The sequence below is a fragment of the Cryptotermes secundus genome, unplaced genomic scaffold (assembly GCF_002891405.2).
Source record: "Cryptotermes secundus unplaced genomic scaffold, Csec_1.0 scaffold971, whole genome shotgun sequence".
Taxonomy (NCBI): domain Eukaryota; kingdom Metazoa; phylum Arthropoda; class Insecta; order Blattodea; family Kalotermitidae; genus Cryptotermes; species Cryptotermes secundus.
This window is the reverse complement of record NW_019727793.1, coordinates 40,457-60,220: the sequence shown is the minus strand read 5'-3', so window position 1 is coordinate 60,220 and position 19,764 is coordinate 40,457. Positions and strand designations below refer to the sequence as shown.

At 41.2% G+C, this 19,764-nt stretch overlaps 1 protein-coding gene across 5 annotated transcripts; it reads right to left on the bottom strand.

Moving 5' to 3' along the window:
• Window positions 1-7,278: 7,278 nt before the first annotated feature.
• Window positions 7,279-16,994, bottom strand: LOC111865048 (serine hydrolase-like protein). 5 transcript variants are annotated; one of them, XM_023852765.2, is made up of 5 exons: window positions 16,597-16,994; window positions 14,560-14,745; window positions 13,321-13,563; window positions 10,147-10,453; window positions 7,279-9,408 (listed from the first exon to the last, which is right to left on the bottom strand). In XM_023852765.2, the coding sequence occupies exons 2-5, from the start codon at window positions 14,705-14,707 to the stop codon at window positions 9,108-9,110; spliced, it is 999 nt and encodes a 332-aa protein (XP_023708533.1). In that variant the 5' UTR covers window positions 14,708-14,745; window positions 16,597-16,994; the 3' UTR covers window positions 7,279-9,107. The 5 variants fall into 5 exon arrangements, with proteins under 5 accessions (XP_023708533.1, XP_023708538.1, XP_023708535.1 ...); XM_023852770.2 differs by lacking the exon at window positions 16,597-16,994 and adding an exon at window positions 16,331-16,435; XM_023852767.2 differs by lacking the exon at window positions 16,597-16,994 and adding an exon at window positions 16,087-16,263.
• Window positions 16,995-19,764: the final 2,770 nt, after the last annotated feature.

Below are 19,764 nucleotides of genomic sequence, written 5' to 3'. Positions count from 1 at the left end.
GGTAGCGCCGGGAATGGAACCCGGGACCTCTGAATCTGTAGACAGGAACTCTTGACCACTAGACCACAGAGGCGGTCTCGACCACTTAATAAGGGACCTAAATACACTTTTGAGCATGTCTTGCTCAGAATTCACCTTGGAGAAACGTCCTGAGTGTACATCATAAGTTTCTATCAAGTACACAGTAGTCTTTAAAACAAAAACTGTGTTAAGAAAATCAGTAACAGGCTCATTGAAGTGCATCCTCAGAACACCTGTACGGCATCTACAATCTGGTGTACGTCCCCCCACTCACAGCACATTCCACAAACCTACACTGCCTGTAGGCCACCATCAAGACCCATCCTCCTATACGTACTTTCCATTCCCACTCCATGTAATGACGTACTATTATTGCAGAGGTCACACAGCGTTAATTGAATTACACGAGATGGTCATCACGAATGATGACAAAAAGGCTGTCCATGAACTTATTCGAAGTATTAAATTATAATTATAATCAAGGTCCTCTGTGAGATACATACCGGGAACGTCGTCTACAGCTTCAGGGTACAAGGTGCACATAACACCGTAAGAATCTTCAAATATCACACCTCTGCAGCATTTGCCTGGGGAGTTCTGTGTGTATCTGCACACCAAACTCTGTGGCTGCCTTACACCATGGATCAAGCAGAACATGGAAGGAAACCAAGAGAATCACGAATTTGACAAGATAATTAAAGAAATAACATGGTACTGCTATAATACTACACAACTTAGGGTTATAGCATGATCTAAAACCCTGAATAACTTAACNACTTATATTTATGTAATTTGTATTCTTATTAATTTTTTGATTAGATTGTTATTGTGCAGAATCACTGTATTTGACTTGTTCCATATCCTATGGTGTCTACCTGTATCTGGATTTTACGGAATGTAAATAAATTGAATTGAATTGAATTGAATTGACACCCTGAATACACATCATGTTCACAAAGGAACACCACTGGACTATACCATGATCTGACACCCTGAATAAACATTACCATGTTCACAAAGGAACACCACTGGGCTATACCATGATCTGACACCTTGAATAAATATTACCATGTTCACAAAGGAACACCACTGGGCTATACCATGATCTGACACCCTGAATAAACATTACCATGTTCAAAAAGGAATGCCACTGGACTATACGATGATCTGAGGCCTTGTATAACATCATGTTCACAATGGAACACCACTGGACTATACCATGATCTGAGGCTCTGTATAACATGTTCACAAAGGAACACCACTGGACTATACCATGATCTGACACCCTGAATAAACATTACCATGTTCACAAAGGAACACCACTGGGCTATACCATGATCTGACACCCTGAATAAACATTACCATGTTCAAAAAGGAATGCCACTGGACTATACCATGATCTGAGGCTCTGTATAACATGTTCTCAAAGGAACACCATTGGATTATGCCATGATCTGGGGCTCTGTATAACATCATGTTCACAAAGGAACACCATTGGACTACACCATGATCTGAGGCTCTGTATAACATGTTCACAAAGGAACACCACTGGACTATGCCATGATCTGGGGCTCTGTATAACATCATGTTCACAAAGGAACACCATTGGACTACACCATGATCTGAGGCTCTGTATAACATGTTCACAAAGGAACACCACTGGACTCTACCATAATCTGAGGACCTGTATAACATTACCATGTTCACAAGAGAACACCGCTGGACTCTACTATGATCTGAGGACCTGTATAAGCTCAAATGTTCACAATGCTTCTGTAGTGAAATACATATTAGCTTAGTTAAGGACACAGTGTCATATAAAAAGCTGACTTCATTCACAAATACCTGAGGGAGACATATGCAAACTGGAGTACCTAATGGTTACAGGAACGTGGTGGGATCCCACATGACAAAGCATGTTTAAGATACGAAATAATCATGTGGCGAGGTGAATAATCACGAGCTGTTCACAAGAAAGACAAAGAATACCAGTGCCTGTTTCATTTAATCCTTATTTAATTAATACTCTGTGAACTCACACTGTGAATACAGATGAATTGTAAAAGGTGGGTCAAACATGTAGGACACGAGGGCAACAAGAAAGAAATAAGAAATTTTATTCTGGAAATGCGAAGGGAAGAGACCATATGGGAGACCGAGGTGTTGCATCCCAGAACACCCACCATTGCCATGACCCAAAATCTCACAATATTAACAATGATATTGCAGAATGAAGCTATGATGGTATGGATTGGATTTCTGGCTCAGGATACAGTCCAGTGGTGGGCTCTTATGAAAATGGTAACAAACCTTTGGGTCCCATAAAAAGAAAGGGATTTTTCTTGGTCCAGTGATTATCTATGAGTTTCACAAGAAAGACTGTGCCTCATAGTTTGAGGAAGGCAATGGGTTGGTTTCAGTATTGTTGTGGAGGGAGTGAGATAATGGAAAACTCACTGGGAAGCAGGTATTCATGTCCAGATTTAAATCCCGCCTTTCTCATCCAGCCTTCTTTCACTCCATCTCCCAAATATTGCAATTTAGCAGACAGCTTTCCTGCTTCTGATTGGCTTTCAGTTCTTGGTCCAAAAGATGGCTACCTTAATTGACATTTCTCAAGGTTTTCCTAATCAAATGTATTGTCACGTGTTAAGGGTTGTGTGTGACTTAAAAATGGGGTTTGGATCATTGGATGACTTGATTTATTGACACCTTACACATTAAATTTGTAACTACAAGTAATACAGCACTATTGCTGATCTACATGCTTTACAGTTCACCGTTGCACACACACTATGGTTCTCAGTCTTCATTATTCGTATCCTGGCAATGGATTATTTACAACAGCCTCACTGTCACTGCAGCACACTGCGAGTCTTCCTCACACAGCTTAATTCCTATCTTGCCATAATCTTCAACTGCCATCCCCAAAGACTCTCTTAATTCTCTGCTAACTGCCCACTTTGAACTCCAGAACTCGACTCAATTCTCCTGCTGCAACTGCCAACTCTGGTCTAATTCTAGCTGCATGAGATCTTTGTTATATAGCCTCAGGGCAAACTCACAGAAAAAAAACCGCTTTCTCTATTGTTACATGTTGATTCACTGCTGCAGAGTTGCATTTATCGCACAGTTGCATAGCAACAAAGCATGAAGCAGATCCCTCAGAGAAAGCCGCTTGCACCATCCCTTGTTGCATGACGTCACAGCACAGTGATGCGCTCCTCTGCTGAGTGCAAGGACCATTACCTAGCAACGGCTTTCTCTGCCTCCCCAGTTCTTGCTTCGAGTAAATCATATGCAACAGTTTGTTGAAATGGGCAACGACCACTTCCACTTATCCTACTGTTTGATATTAAACAATCTATGCACATGGGAAAGCAATGTTTCTTTACATGAGCTTTATTTAACAATTTTATATTAAATAATCTATGCACATGGGAAAGCAATGTTCCTTCCATTTAGCGTAAGACAGGACTCAGGCAGTCGACAATTATGAGAGAAGTCTTATCTTCATTAATTTTAATATTCCAGCACTCACACCAGGTCTCCATTGAGCTGAGACCGCGCTGGAGTTTTCTGACAATAAAACCCTCCTTGCGATCTCTCACATACAGACAGGTGTCATCTGCAAAGAGGGCCAGGTGAACACCATGTGTCTTATCCTCTGAGAGAGGCTGTTGTCTACGGTTTCGAGTAGAGCTTGAACTCTAGCCTCCACCCGCTATTCATGGTTATTGTCAAACAGATCATGCGGCATGAACTGAATTTCCAATCTGCATTTGGGTTGGTTTTCTCTTTTCAAGGGTGAAATTTAAGGCCTGAAGCACCATGAATAGCAGTTGAGGCCCTTGGTACATTGCTCTTTAGGAGGGATTTTGCAATGGGCCATACACCCTGAAGCGTGACTTCAACATTATCAACGTATTTTTGTTTTCCACTGTTCAAGTGCCTTCTTATGGGTCATTCGCCTGATCGACTTCTTGACCCAATTTACTGCCGTTTTACATGCTGGATCACTGGTTTCTTGCCACAATTTTCTTAGCCTCTGCTTATGTTTTAACAAATGATCTAGACCAGGAAGATCGATGTTTATGTCCAAAAGTGTAACTTTACTTGTCAACAACCTATATGCCGAAGCAACAGAGGCTGTAAAGTCACGTGCTGCTTTATCAGCTTCTACCCCAGACTTCATTTCTATTTTAGGTGATATTAACTCAGATGCAAGGCTTTGAAACTGCTCTCAATCTGTGAATTTTTCAATAGGTTCCAAAAAGTTCTTAATTTTAACATGATCCAGTATGTGGAATACTATTGATAGGTAATCTGAATCCAAAATATCAGAGACGATGACATCTGACACTCTGATATTTTGGTGGACCAATGTCCAGCACATCACCATTTCCTGCAGGGGAATAATGAGTCGGGCAATGTGGGTCTGACATTTTGAATTCATTCAAATCAAACAAATCCATGTGTACCTCGCCTGAGGGGTTTGAAACTCTGCTATACCAAAATGGGTGTTCAGCATTCAAATCACCTGCTGAACTAGACTTACGTCTAAAGCTTAGGAGCTCAGTGATGTCAGCATCACTCTAGCACTGCCTGGGGATTTATAAACAGCTGCAAGCAGCACTTCACTGTTACCAATTGGTATGCAGACCCTTGTCGCTTCTACTGAAACAAGGGGTGCTAGGTCTACATGGTTATGGGGAATGCCTTTTCTAACTGCAACGACAGTTATTTCCGTTAGAGGCCAAGTCAACCCCAGGGGAGCAGTGCAGCTGGAAGGATTACGTCAATTGAAAAAATTCGATTACCTCATCAGAAACAGAACCTGAGACCTTCCAGCTTGTAGCATAGTGCCTCAACTAACTACGTTACCGCATGCCCCAGTGATGTCATGTAGTCCAATATACGTGTAATTTCATGATGTCTTGCAGGAACATACACTCCAGACAACAGCACTGTTTACCTTCATTTAAAATTGGCATTTCTTCCACAGCAGATGCAATGGTTATATTGTTATAACTCTGATCATGAAAAGAGAAGTTTACATTTAGTGAGATCTTAGCAAGACACCCCGTGCCCTAGGCACTGATACCCTTCACCATCGTGCAGTAGTTACCTTGCTTTTAGAGTTGCTTGGTGTGCAAATTCTGCAACTTCACAACCTGTCCACAGATAGCAGCACAAGGCTTAAAAGTATCTGATGATATGGTTATGATCTATATTAAGAATAGCGGGGTTACCGCTATGATAGAATAAGATGTTTATAAGAATGTGTTACAGAAGGCCAGGTGGGCATTGCCTAGCCTTTTTTGTATTTACAATAATTTTTCCCCACAATAAAAAATGAGATATGCTGTAACACCCGCCCAACATGTAACAAATGTTTAAATAGGACTACTGTGGACCAAGAAATTTGGAGTTTCTGACTTTCATTTGGGACACACACACAAAGAAACACAGTCAAGAGCACCAGCTATACTGATTAAGGTTCATACTTAGTCTGTTCAAGGAAATGCTAGGATAGTACCTCAAACTAGGCCACAAGTGCTTCCTTCCACATCCCTTCCAAACCATTATTTATTAATCATCTTATGATTTGACACTATATACAGCGTGAGATGCTGACAGCATCAGCCAGTGAACCATAAAATAAGACCTATTACAATGAACACATTTATTTTACACAGAACCATTTCAAATATGATAATTCTATATATGTAAATTTGTAATAAGACACTTGGCACACCTCATGTCAATCAGTCAAGTCCATCTGTAATGGAGACTCAATAATATTGAAAAAAACATTTATATTCTTCACACTGTCAACTTTGTTGGCGTGTTACCGGGTATAACAAAATGGAAATTCTTCATCTGATAATTTAATTTAATACACAGATGATGACAGTCATCAGTGTCTTGATCATCATCACATCATTACTATCATCATTATTACTATAATTATCTACGAGCCAGGATAGCGCAGTTTGTATAGCGACTAGTTACTTGCTGGACGAACGAGAGGTCAGACTTTGAGTCCTGGTGGGGTCAAGAATTTTTACATCTATATGTCATTCAGACTGGCTCTGGGGTCCATCCATCCTCCTATCCAATGGGTACCAGGGGCACTTTCCCCAGGGCGGAAAGCGGCCAGGGCGTGAAGCTGACCACTCATCTCCAACAAGTGCAGAGGTCAAGAAAATGTGATTCTATACATCCACTACCCTATACACGTTCTTGGTGTAGTCCTTACTTAGTTAAATACAGGGACAACTTTACCCTTTACTACAATTATCATCACATCTTAACACCATTATTCAACAGCAATCCTCGCGCTAGACTAGTACCTTAATTTGGCAGCAGGGGGCTTGTGTGCCAATTGTCTAGAGCTATGCTAGCAGGGGCACAAACTCCTGGCAGGGTCAACAGATCTAGACAGATCAAAGGGCAGGTGGGGATGCAATACAGCCACTGGTCCTGCAGGTTAGGGATTGGACATGAGAAAAATGATCTCACCTGATAAAATGATGTATATCAACAAGCCTACCAATAGAAGCCAGGTGAGAGAAGAAAATCCATCTGTTGCACAGAAGGCTGAAGTTCTTACAGGGACCACAGAGCCAAGAAGTGTACGTAAGTCAAGTATTCAACAATAACAGTTGTTTTTATCAGGGCTGTGCCTTATCCCAGGGAGTCTGGTTCTGCCTTCTCACCACAGAGCATCATGTTTTGGTGACCTTATTTTACATTCATAGTGGACAGAGTGGCAATGCAGCAGGTCTTTCTCTGAGACTTCAGTTTTCCCCTGACAATCATCATTCTACCATGGTTCTATATCTGGCTATGATCACCCCCTGAGGCATACTGTAGCCCTGATCAAGCGGCACATTATCATATCAGAAGCCATTTGTTAAGGCCTTCACCTTCAACCCAGCACTTGGCTGGTAAGAGCAGAGTGAGCACATCTGTATTCACACTTACAGATAAACATGCAATTCAAATAACTTCTTAGTCTGGTAAAGGTAAAAACAAGGAAAAGTTGTCCCTGTGATTAATTAGTTAAGCAATATGCTATGAAGACATATGGGGGAGTGGAGGTATAGTTCCACCAATCATGACCTTGACACTAGATGGAAGTGAGTAGTCAGCTTGAGGACCTTACCACTTTACCCCCAGGGAAAGCGCCCCAAATGCCCACTGGATAGAAGGCTCGGTGGGTCCAGAGCCGGTCTGGATGCTGTGGAGGGGGGACAAATTTTGTTCTGCCAGGAATCGAACCCAGGCTATCCAGCCCCATAGCCTGTTGCTATACCGACTCCACTTCTTGGTCTAAGACTGCAAAAATCTCCGATAATGCTCAGTAACAACTGAGAAAAGCTGCCTTACAGAAAATGTCATACGTATTAAAGAACAGATTAGCTGAATGGGTAACATAGCCTGGCACTACCTTCTGACTGCAGGATTCCTCAGTCGCTCCACACAAACATCTGGACTGCTACTATCAATCCCTCATCAAATTAATATTGCAGTTGATATAGTGCTGTTAAACAACACAAACTATCACCAACACCCTTAAATGTAACAACAGTAAATAAGTGAAAAAAAAAACCTGTGTTAACATATTCACAGATGAGAAGTTCTCACACAAATCACAAAATTCCACATAAACACTTAGTGCGCCCTGAGACAGAGGCAGATACATCTGATCTATACTGACTCAAGGCTTCCCCTCCAGCACCCCCTGGCTTACACAGCCTTAGACAATAAAAGTCCTGCTGCATGTTGAGTATCTCTGGTATGGCAATTCTGGTCAGCATCTTATGATGAAAATACAATTTAATAATGTCCTAATGAGGACATAACACAACTTCAAGGATACTTCACATACAATTTAATCACTACCATTATTCAAGTGAACAGAAAGGTCTGATGGCTGCAGGGCACATGCAGAAGCACAGGAACTTGAGTGAGATGTGGAGGGAGTTTAATCCATGGGACTTCTTTCTGTGGCCTCAATATTACTGATACTCAAAGTATCCTTCTTTAAACCATACTATAGACTGTCCAGGAATGAGTGCACACATTTTTATTGAGAAAACAAACACAGCCAGAAAAGTATGATTCTCACCGTGTGACAGCAGAACTGATAAAGTTTTACGTATTGTGGCATGTCTGTTGAAAGCCAGAATTGTGCAGCCAGTGAAACAGCCACTACTAGGCAGTGACCATGTAACACACTTCAATGGAGTAACTGTTGGAAGCGCTGTTTCTTACATGGTCCATGTCAACAGCTATATCATACAACAACAGAATAACTGTTGGAAGAGGTGATTTCTGTGGGGTCTGTGCTGAGGCTATATAACAAGGCCCAGCTACCATTAGCCTAGCTAGAGTCTCGAGACAGTGAAATTAGAAGAGGAGGAGGCTGGTGTGATATGGACACCACTCTCTGAGGATGTGAGCCCAGGAGCCAAGGAACACCAACTGCTGGAAGATGTTACCAGGCAGCTCAGTGACGACTCTGTGACCGAGAACACTAGTCTTTGTGTGATAGTGATTTGTGAAGCGTAGTCAAGAATTGTCTGTTAAAAGAATTCAATAAATCTGAGTACCAATGCAAACTCCATCTATAGTCACTGTAGCATGTGACATTATGATACCTCTTTTACTGAGCACACATGAACCATGCCTCAAGTATGGCAACGCTTTTGAGGCATCTGAATACAAGATGGGCACTGTGTGAGCAACAGAGGCAGCTCATGTCAAAGTGCAGTGAAATGGAGAAATGTGGGGCAAAATTTTCTTAGTAACTGTTTCATGTGGTGAAAACTTTATTCTCCTAGCTCTCTTTATTTCCTCAACAAAAATGTTTTAAATGTGCGCACTATTTTTGGACATCCTGTATAATTTGTATAGACATTAAGAAATAGTGTAACCATATAAAATATTCAGTTTTCAACACTCATGTACTGATTCTGCTTTTCTCACTGAGGTTTTTGTTGCAAGTGCTACATAAATTTTATGAAAGCAGCCTGCAATACATCATTTTACAGACAAAGTTCCTAGGCCTTACCTCATCACAAGTTACAGCTTCTGACTGGAGGGTGCAAGAACTTGTTAATGAGAGGTGCAATGTTTTCAGGGTTATTCAGGTGAAGGTGGTGACTGCCCTCGACATCATGCAATTCACACTGCTGTATGAGATCCAGTGTGTGCAGGTATACTTCCTTGCACTTGCCACCCTGCAGTATACCCCCAGTAGCTCTGATGCTCAACACCCTGCACTTTATCATGGGTGCACAAGCTAGAAGGAACTCTTCTGTCAGTGCACCACTCCAGCGCGACTTCAGCCTCGGATCACGAGCCAGGTAATATCTTCTGCAAACAAAACGTATATGTTCATCATCATACAATAATGAGAGTCTATTTAGTTTGGTATTGTGAGTTATCTCATGACCCTTACAGTAGTATGTCTACTATAGGGCTGCGCCATAGCTCAATTGGTTAGTCGCTGGCTTCCCACCATGGTGGCCCGGGTTCAATCCTGGGTCTGGTGAAGTGGGTTTTTTGGTGGACAATGTGGCACTGGGGCAGGTTTTCTTTGAGTACTTCGGTGTCCCCTGCCAATCTTCATTCCACCAATTGCTCCACAATCACCCTCACCTATCATCTAGGGCTGGTACAATAGGCCAGAAGTGGCCGCAGTACAAGTGACTTAGTCCCACACCACTACCAAAAAAAAAAAAAAAAAAAGCAATGGCAACTATATAACATTGAATTGTAGGATGACTGATGATATTCTTCTCAGGGCCACCAGGCAAAAGCCTGGAAGGACTGAGAAATACAACAAAAATACTTCATCATGGACAGTCAACAACGTGACCAAGTTTCTGACCTGAACATCTCCAAAATACAAGCCTAGAGTCTACATCATTACTGCTGGGCCGACCTGCTTGGTTGAGTTTAGTCTATATCTACTACAGCCATTTCATTCAGAAAAGATTCCTGTATTATTTGTCATTTCTATACAAGCTGAAACTGACAGAACCGACAGAACTAACAGGCACTTTTCAAACTGAACCTAAAACCATACAAGAACCTTCACATGTACATCACCTGTGTCCCTGAGATGACTCTTTCATTCCCCTCTGAAGCAAGATGCGACACGAGTCCCTCGATGGGGACTTATTGAGGCCTGCATACAGCAACTCCACCAGTTCTTCGTAAGTGTAGCTGGGTGGGTCCAGCGCCAGTCTCTTCTCTAGCTCAAGCGTTCTATTAATAGTGTATCTGATTTCATCCAACAGATTCTCCTTCTGTGGCATCATATCCGTGCGAGCGCAGTCTATACTGACGTACGCATCCACAGCATCTGGAAACAGTGCAGAGTAAACGTAGCCCACTGCACTCCCAAACGAATGACCTGAAAATAAATTAAAATTAGTCAACCACATGTAAAGAATACCAGAGACTTTACACCACAGAAAAAAATTCAATATATGTATCTGCATATTTTAAATAGGACTATATGACAAATATTGATGCAAATGTGTGTTTGTTTGTCAATGGTATTTCAACAGAACACACTGTTTGAAAATGTCATTTCCACTCAAATGAGACAAAATGATCTTGGGAACCAGCGAGCATAATTTTTCTGTGCTCAGTTAGTTATATGAATCCTCCAAAGCATAGCAGTTACTATACGAACCAGTCACTTTAACGTTAAAAGAATCCCCCCACTTCACCCACAGTGTATTTATATGTTTAGTATATTTCTGACAATAAAAAGTGATTATTTCCCTGAACAGCATCTGTCATGAAGGCAGACAGTGTTTTCTGTGAGGTAGGGGATGGATTTTCACATATTGTTTACATGAACTTCAGGCTTCAAAGGGTTAAAGGACTATGTTTAAAATATCTCATTTCTTTAAACCGAAGTTACTATTTTGGCATGACCTTCTGAATCATGTTCTACACAGTACAAACTACATAGTGGTGAGTCACAGGAAAGAAAAATTAACAAGACTTAATCTCACCATCATATTCTTATTCATTATTTTCTTGTTCAGAGCTGCCTCTACGACAACATATTAAAGAAATGCTTACTTTCCTCACTGTTTGGATGTTAAACATTAACAGGTTATTAAAATCAAAACTTCTTCCTACAAGGTATTTGTAGTTACAAGGTCATAAGTGAATACTTACTTACTCACCAACAAAGCGGCCTCCGTAGTCTAGAGGTAACGTTCCCACCTCATGACTCATAGTACGCAGATTCAAATACCTGGCGGAGGTTGTCGAATTTTTAAGGGCGGAAAAATTCAGGGAACAAGTCCTCTGGGAGGGACTTTAAGCCGTGGGTCCCGTGTCGTAGCTTTACGGCACGTAAAAGAACCTCATATCTCCAAAGGAGGTCACTGAGGCAAATTACAGACGTTTCCCACCCAACAGCAGTCTCTAATACCTCTGATAGATGGGGGAAGCATTATAGATACCTCTCAGCTAGTAGAGCCAGTCTCGCTGGCTGGGTGGGATTGATGGTAAGCACAAGTACCGGTAGGATATACAGACTGGTAGAAATCATAGAGGGAAGCACAATGGACCAATACAGGTCTAAGTGCATGGGGAAACCCACCCTCTCCAATAACTAACTAACTACTCACTAACAAACCAACCAACTAACTAACTAGCTAACTAACTCCATACAGCTCAGTCTTTCAGAGGCTAAGAGGTACTCTGCCACTTAAGAAACTCCCAGAATTTTATAGACACTGGAGGGTCATTACGTGTTCACAGGAGCCTGTCACCAAGCTCCATCCTCAACCATATGAATCCACATCTCCACACATTCTACTCCTCCAGGATCCATTTTCATGTTACCTTCCATGTCTACATCCGATACGGTAGGTTTAAAATAATTTTGTTATATTTTATTTTATGATTTTATTACATACTCTTATGTATAGAAACAGCTTCAGTTTAGTGAGTCATATCTTTAGCTTTTAGAGAAGTACATCTGCATGCTGTAAGGAATACATACACAGTATAAGTATTGTAACACTTATCTTAGTAAGGAACATTTACTGTCGAATTGTCACTAAGGCACTTAAGATCTTGATGTCAGCTTGTCTGGTCCACCATTATTTCACCACAGCAAACTGCACTGTCAGCCTCAAGTCTAGCTTCTCTCACACTGTATCATCTGCTCAAATACAAATGCTGTACACCACTTCTAAGCTCATAGTCAGGCTTGACTCAGCTGTAAAGGTTCACTTCCCTCACACCATTCAACTCACTAACTCCACCATATTTTTATGCAAGCGTAGTTGTTCTGGAAAGGTCTGGCCTATGGCATGGGTCTGGATGGCTTGAGGGCAATCCAGAAGTCAACAGGGGGGAGTATTGAAGTTGGGAAGTATCCAGAAAGGCAGGGGCTTGTATATGCTTCCTCCCTAAGCATTCTTCCTAGTGAAAGGTTCTGAAGTGGTGGAAAACAAATGTTTTGCTTGACAAGTATGGCTTAGAGGCCATCAATCTTTGTCACACACACATGGACAAATATGCACGCTTGTGCCGGAGCATGTAAACGCACACACATTAACAAACTAACTTTATGAAGTGCAAGCCTAAGCAGCCTCCGTAGTCTAGGGGTAACGCTCCCACCTCATGACTCAAGGTACGCGGGTTCAAACCTGGCGGAGGTCGTGGAATTTTTAAGGGCGGAAAAATTCAAGGAACAAGTCCTCCGGGGAGGACTTTAAGCCGTGGGTCCCGTGTCTTAGCTTTACGGCATGTAAAAGAACCTCATGCCTCAAGGAGGCCTCTGAGCCAAATTATAAGGACATTTCCCACCCAACAATAGTCTCTAACGCCTCTGGTAGATGGGGGAAGCATCTAGATACCACTGAGCCAGTAGAGGCGAACTCGCTGGCTGAGTCGGGACTGATGGCAGGCACCAGTATCGGTAGGGTATAGAGACTGATAGAATATCACAGGGGGATGTGCAATAGACCACTGGTCGCGGTGCATGGAGAAACCCACCCCCTCCAATAATAATAATAATAATAAAGTGCAAGCCTTCTTGAGAAGCTAACAGACACTCAGCTACTCAAGAAATCCTCTGACATCTATAGGATCTGAACTTTCATCATCATTTCCACAACAGGCCATCACTGAAGCCTGATCCACATGAATCCAATCCACAACCTCACTCTCTAATTACTTAAGATATACCACACCTCATCTACACTTACAGTACATGGAATATGAAAACAGAATGCAAGTTGTTACCAACGATAGATATCTTGGTCCACTTGAAGTACTCAGATATGCGTCTAAGTAACATCACAACATCCATAAAACTGTGTGGGCCAGCTGCAGGAAAGCGTGACGACAGGCCATGACCCATAATGTCAACAGCTAAGAAGCTCGGGACATTCAGTAGTGGCACCAAGGTGTCAAATGTGTTGCAGTTGTCCTCCCAGCCATGAAGCCCCAGTACTGGCTGCACACTGCGGTCACCCCACCACTTGCCTGCAAGCGTGGCGTGAGATAGAGGATGTCACACAAGCGTTCACACCAAACACTGCGGTTACATCGTTAGACCCACTGATCCATTCTTTGGAGGTGACGTGTTCAAATCTCAGCACAAATACTAGCTCTCCTGACTCAAGCGCTCATAAGGATTCTTGAGTCACTTCATGTCACATGTCATGGTAGTGCCTTGAATTAGACCACAACCACATCCTTCTATATCCCTTTTAATTTATTCATTCAGTAAACATTCTCAGCTACTGACACTGCTGTCAAATAAACCACAACAAATAAAAATTATAAAAGACAAGTCCGTCCAGTGTGACTATTTCAGATTTCTCACTTGATGTTTTACTGCCCTTACATGTTTCGATCCATTTGGATCATCTTCAGAGGCACCAAACACTTTTTAGAAACCACTATCACAACAGTTGTCATATCAAATACACATGTATTGTCCAAGTACACAATGTTCCATCTATCAGTCACAGCAGCCTTTCTGGTTATAGAAATATTTAAAGTTGTTTTAAAGTTTTAAAAACTTTATCCAAAATTAAAATTCATAAATCATACAGGTTCGTGTCAATAACCCCTGTCGTCTCTCTTCAAGGTGGCCGATGTTGTTAATTTTGAACAAAGTTTTTAAAACTTTAAAACAACTTTAAATATTTCTATAACCAGAAAGGCTGCTGTGACTGATGGAACATTGTGTACTTGGACAATACATATGTATTTGATATGACCCTGTTGTGATAGTGGTTTATAAAAAGTGTTTGGGGCCTCTGAAGATGATCTAAATGGATAAAAACATGTAAGGGTAGTAAATCATCAAGTGAGAAAACTGAAATAGTCACACTGGACAGACTTGTCTTTTATGATTGTAACTGTTAGTGTGACGAACCAAAATAAAACAAATCAAATTCACAAAAAATAACATTAACATTCACCATGCTTGTTGAGAATTCCAACTATCAGATTTCTGTACCACATTTCTACCTGCTATGTGTCCCCAAGGAACGGGAATCAGCACTTCCTGAACATTTCCCTTGGCCATCTTAACAGCCGTGGCATTTCTGCACCACCGATTTCCTGCATTCCTCTGCTGCAGACCTTGAAACACAAATCTGCCTGCGGACCTGAACATCTCACAGCACGTTTGTCACAGATGCAGAGACTGTGCAACTGTAAGAAGAGAACAACAATTTAAAATGTTTCATTTGTGGTTGTCTTGAGTTATTATACAGTTACCAACATTTTGGAGGCACACCATGACTATACCTTCTACCCTGAAGATGGAAGCAGCAAGTTTTTCCTAAGTTGTGGTAGACATCCATGAGACATGATACCATATGACTTCAAAAATCACAACATAAATTTTTGCCACTGTGAAAACTTGAAATCTCACAAGTGAAATGTTTAATCAGATTGTGAGATTTGATGTCCCCAGGACAGTATATATGAAGATCACTGGCTTCTGGGATGTGGAGCTGTGTAGTCTCATTGGAAGGTGCCAACATGTAGAGGAACCTGGTAACTCAATCTTCTCTGGTGCTTTCATATTGCAGCTCAGAGTTCCAACATAAATCATCATGCTTCATATAGAAACGATGAGGAGCTTGGATAGCTCAGTTAATACAGTGATTAGGCTATGGGCTGGGTAACCAAGGAGTCAGGGTCTGATTCCTGAAATGGGTAAAGGAAGACCTCTCTTCTCCACAGCAACTAGACCAGCTCTGGAGACCACCCAGCCAGTGGTTACCCAGGGACTGTTTCCCCAGGTAATTTGCCTGGGATGTGAAGCCAACTACGAGCTGAGGCCACTAACTCCTACATCACTGTGGCATGGTGCTTAATTAGTGAGGTGCAGGGGCAACTCTGCCAATCACAATGGCCCCACTGTCTAAGGCATGAACTGTTTTCACTCGCTTGAATGCTGGGATTGTGGGTTCCAATCACACTCAAGGCATGGATGTCTGTGTTGCGTGCGTTTATTCTGTGTATAGTCAGAGGCCTTGTGATGGGCTGATCCCCCGTCCAAGGAGTCCTACTACGTATAGGATCAAAACATTGAAAAAGCGGCAAAGACCCAACAAACAGCTGTAGAGCCATTAGTTGTAGTAGTAGTAATAAAGGGGAAACTCTGCCTTTTTTATATAAAACAATCTAAGAAAATTGACAGACAAAATAAAGTAGAATCTATCTTCATTCCTAGGGTCCTCACTCAGAATACCTGATGGCTGCTGTATGTAATGAACCAAATATGGTTCTTCGTTTTTGCAGTTATCATTCTTAAATCACGGTTTCTTCAGGCCCCCAAAAATGAGGTAGCAAACCAGTGTCATGAAGGAATTTACCGCCTCCATTTTCAGGGTAGAAAACTGTTATGAAGAAAAGTTTTACAACACAACAGACTTTGCAGGTTCTCAATAATATTTCAAGACGTTAACATTAAAATCTGACCGCATATCACGTAAACTGGATTGCGGTTCTAACAGTGCACGTGCATTTGTAAGTTCCACGTACCGACCATATGCGTTATCACAAGAATACACAGGTGTGATAATCAAACTGAAGTGTACGAAATTTCTCATAAGGCTGCGCGATAGCTGTCAACCTTTATGGTATCACTAAAGTCACAAAATATATCTTTATAATTTCAAATCTAACATAGCCTAGAAATGTAGTTCGCAGTTTACGAAAATATATAAAACGCTTTAAAAAATTAAGCCCCTTGTGTTATATATAACATGTCATTTAAATGTATTACATATGAATGAAAACCGGCACATTAAATTGATGGTAAGGATGATACGCTGATCATATTCAGTTCTAACATGAATGAAAGGAGAAACAATAAATTGGCAGTAAGGTAACCTCACGCATACGCCTTCACGTATTCACTTCGCATGCAGGCTACCTCCGGTCGAACTTTGATTCGATAACATAAGGTTTGTGCAAATTTATTCCAAACAGATAAACCAAATCACAGAACACTTCGAACTTAGCTCTGCTGTACCTACATTAATTCCTCACCTTCCACTTTATCTTTTCAAGATACTTTCCGGGACGTACCACAGTCTTCTATATCATTAGATTACACATAGTTCTTTGATCGTCTTTGATTGTGCCGCCGTGGGTTTGTGGTGTATACACATCAAAGTAGGCCATATGGTACCAGTCTTGCCCGATAACATACTGGAAGTTATCCAAATTGGTCAAAATAGCTGAACAAGTCAAATTTATAGTTTTATATCCAAATAAATAATAATGGAATGTAAGCAGCTCAGTTGTAAAAATCAACAGAAGCTAAAAAAAAAAAAGAAAAGTCACTCAACTTTAATCTTCCAGTTGGTTAACCAGCCAGAATTAAGTATTCATTAGACTTTTCTGACCTCCATCCCATCCCACCATAACCTCCTTGATTTAACCTTAGAAATGGCAGCCCGCAACATGACTAATTAATTGATAATTTTGAGCAAATTCAAGTAACTATCTGCTCATTACTAAATCAAATCAAATGACAAATGAAACAGAATATACCATAACACTGGGGGTGAAAGCAATTTTGTTTGGCCTATTTGCATGGCTGGTCATATTTGTCGACTAGACTGCACTGGTTATTCAGAATTATCAGTACATAAATTAATTTTACAGCCTTCTGAGATATGACACCATGTACTTTGACAAATATGCATCAGATGCACAAATATGCATCAGATGCATAGTTCTATCTCCTGAGACATAATTCCATATAGTCCGTGGAAAGTAAATTGACATTTTGGTGGAACATGTCACCTCCACCTGTAGGGTTAAAGAGTAGAGCAAGCAAGAAATCAATATGAAACTGGCAGCAAGCAGAGCCACCCTAACTCTTACTCTTCAGCCCTGAAGATGAAGGCAGTGTGTTCCTCCAAAACAAAGGCTAACTTTCTTAGTGTCATGGTGTTATATCCCAGAAGACAGAGGGCTTCATAATCACCACCTGAGAACCTCAAATCTTACAGGTATTCACATTTCAGAGCCACACGTACAAATATTATGTTTTTGGACATTATCCATCATCTTGACTTTATCTAAAAACTGACCTGTTTATTTTTCAAAACACAACGTTCCAGAGACTGGATTCTGTCTCCAACTTCAGGTAAAACCTACTCAGTTGGGCCCAATCGATACAGCTAGTCCCTATCCAGTCTCCAAAATGTTGTTTTTTCCAAAATAAACAGGATGGTTTTTAGATGCAGACAAGACAATGGATAATGTCCACAAACATAATATTTGTACTATTTATACCAATGTCACAAACTTTTAGATCTTATTTAGAGAGCCACATACTTCCACTTCCACCCCTAAGATGGTGATAGCAGGTTACCCCAAAGCACTGGTACTGTCCACCAAACTGCATGGTGTCATATTCCAGAAGACTGTAACCTCTAAAATCACTACCATGAGAACCTCATATCTCATACACAAATTCATGATGAACCAATAGGGATGCCATAATAGACACACCTGCCTTCTTATCAAGGAAACAGTTTTAAAATACACACTGTAAGGATTGACCGCTTCCGTGGTCTAGTGGTCAGAGTTCCTGGCTACAAATCCAGAGGTTACAGGTTCGCTTCCCGGTGCTATCAGATTTTCTGAGAAGTAGTGGGTCTGGAACAGGGTCCACTCAGCCTCGTGAGGATAACTGATGAGCTATTTCAAGGAAATAGCGGCTCTGGTCTAGCAACCCGTGGGGATCCGTTGCACTGGCTACGCAACACTCTCTATCCGCAAAAGTTGGCACTAACTTCGTCGACAAGCAGCGGTTGCTCGGTCAGTATAGTTAGCTTGCAGACTAAAACCACAGAGTTAGTTATCACTGTAAGGACTGAACTTAAAACTACTCACCTGAACAGAGTTACTACATTTTCTAAATATGTGATGCAATAGTTATACCACCAGTGATTTGTGAAAATGGGGTGAACCTCATGAACATGAGTCCAACATTAACAGCAGAGGTGCACACTAAGCTCTCACACGCCAAGATTCCATTTTGTATTATCCTCCCATCTTGTTCATTGCCATCCTTTGCAAGCTCCCCAGCATAATTCTATATGCATTTATTACCTCTTTCAGGCTACATCTCCAACCCATCATAATCTCCTTCACTTTAATTACCCAAATTATAGTTAGATATACCACCACACAGAATAGTTTTCAAAGGCACAGCACAAGGATGAAGTGTGTATAGGATCACTATATTCATTGCCATGTCCCCCCCACCAATACTGCAATTTACCTGCTGGGCGAGACGTTTTTCCATATCAGAATCCTGAACTTCCTACATTCAAAACAGAAATGAAAGAGAACAAGTTAAAAACAACTGACAGTCTTTCAGCCTTTGACAAGGTGCATTTAAAGTCTGTCTGCATTCGAGTGACATCTATATGAGGAGATTCTAAAGGGTTCTGACGATGGTGGATGACACACAGAATTACTGGGTTTTGGACTTTTTCCATTGTCCGGAATTCTAGGTAATAGAGGACATGGCGTTTCAGAAACTGGATCTGTTTCCATCTTCAGGTGAGTGATTGAGATTAGCTCTTTCTAAGGGGCGCAACTGAGTAGGTGTCTTCCTTTCTCACCTGAAGATGGAAACAGATCCAGTTTCCGAAACATCCTGGCCTATATTCTGGATGATGGAAAAAGTCCAAATTCCCAGTAATTCTGTATATCTATAAGAANGAGATTAGCTCTTTCTAAGGGGCGCAACTGAGTAGGTGTCTTCCTTTTTCACCTGAAGACTGAAAGAGATCCAGTTTCCGAAACATCCTGTCCTCTATTACCTAGAATGTCCTCTATTACCTAGCATTCTGGATGATGGAAAAAGTCCAAAATCCCAGTAATTCTGTATATCTATAAGAGGAAATTAGATTTACATACACACTGGCAACAAAGTATCACTCAATGGTAAAGCAGTGGAACATGGTAAACTTCAGCCTGTCAGGTGATGGAACTGGCAGTGAATGTATTAAGATCAACAATAACATCACAGCCATTTATTCATATACTGTTTCCAGAGCTCTCACCTTAATGAACAGAGTCAGACATAAATAATATTGTTATGCACACACAGTTTAGTCTTGGACACTAAGGTTCAGATAGCAAATAACATAAGATTCACTTCAAATTTCCTACGATCACATCCACTGATTT

Coding starts and splice junctions, on each gene's coding strand:
- LOC111865048 (XM_023852765.2), bottom strand. CDS start 14,707: ATGTTCAGGTCCGCAGGCAGATTTGTGTTTCAAGGTCTGCAGCAGAGG. Junction 13,564..14,559: donor TCCTTGGGGACACATAGCAG/GTAGAAATGTGG, acceptor CCACGCTTGCAG/GCAAGTGGTGGGGTGACCGC. Junction 10,454..13,320: donor GACCAAGATATCTATCGTTG/GTAACAACTTGC, acceptor ATTTATTTTCAG/GTCATTCGTTTGGGAGTGCA.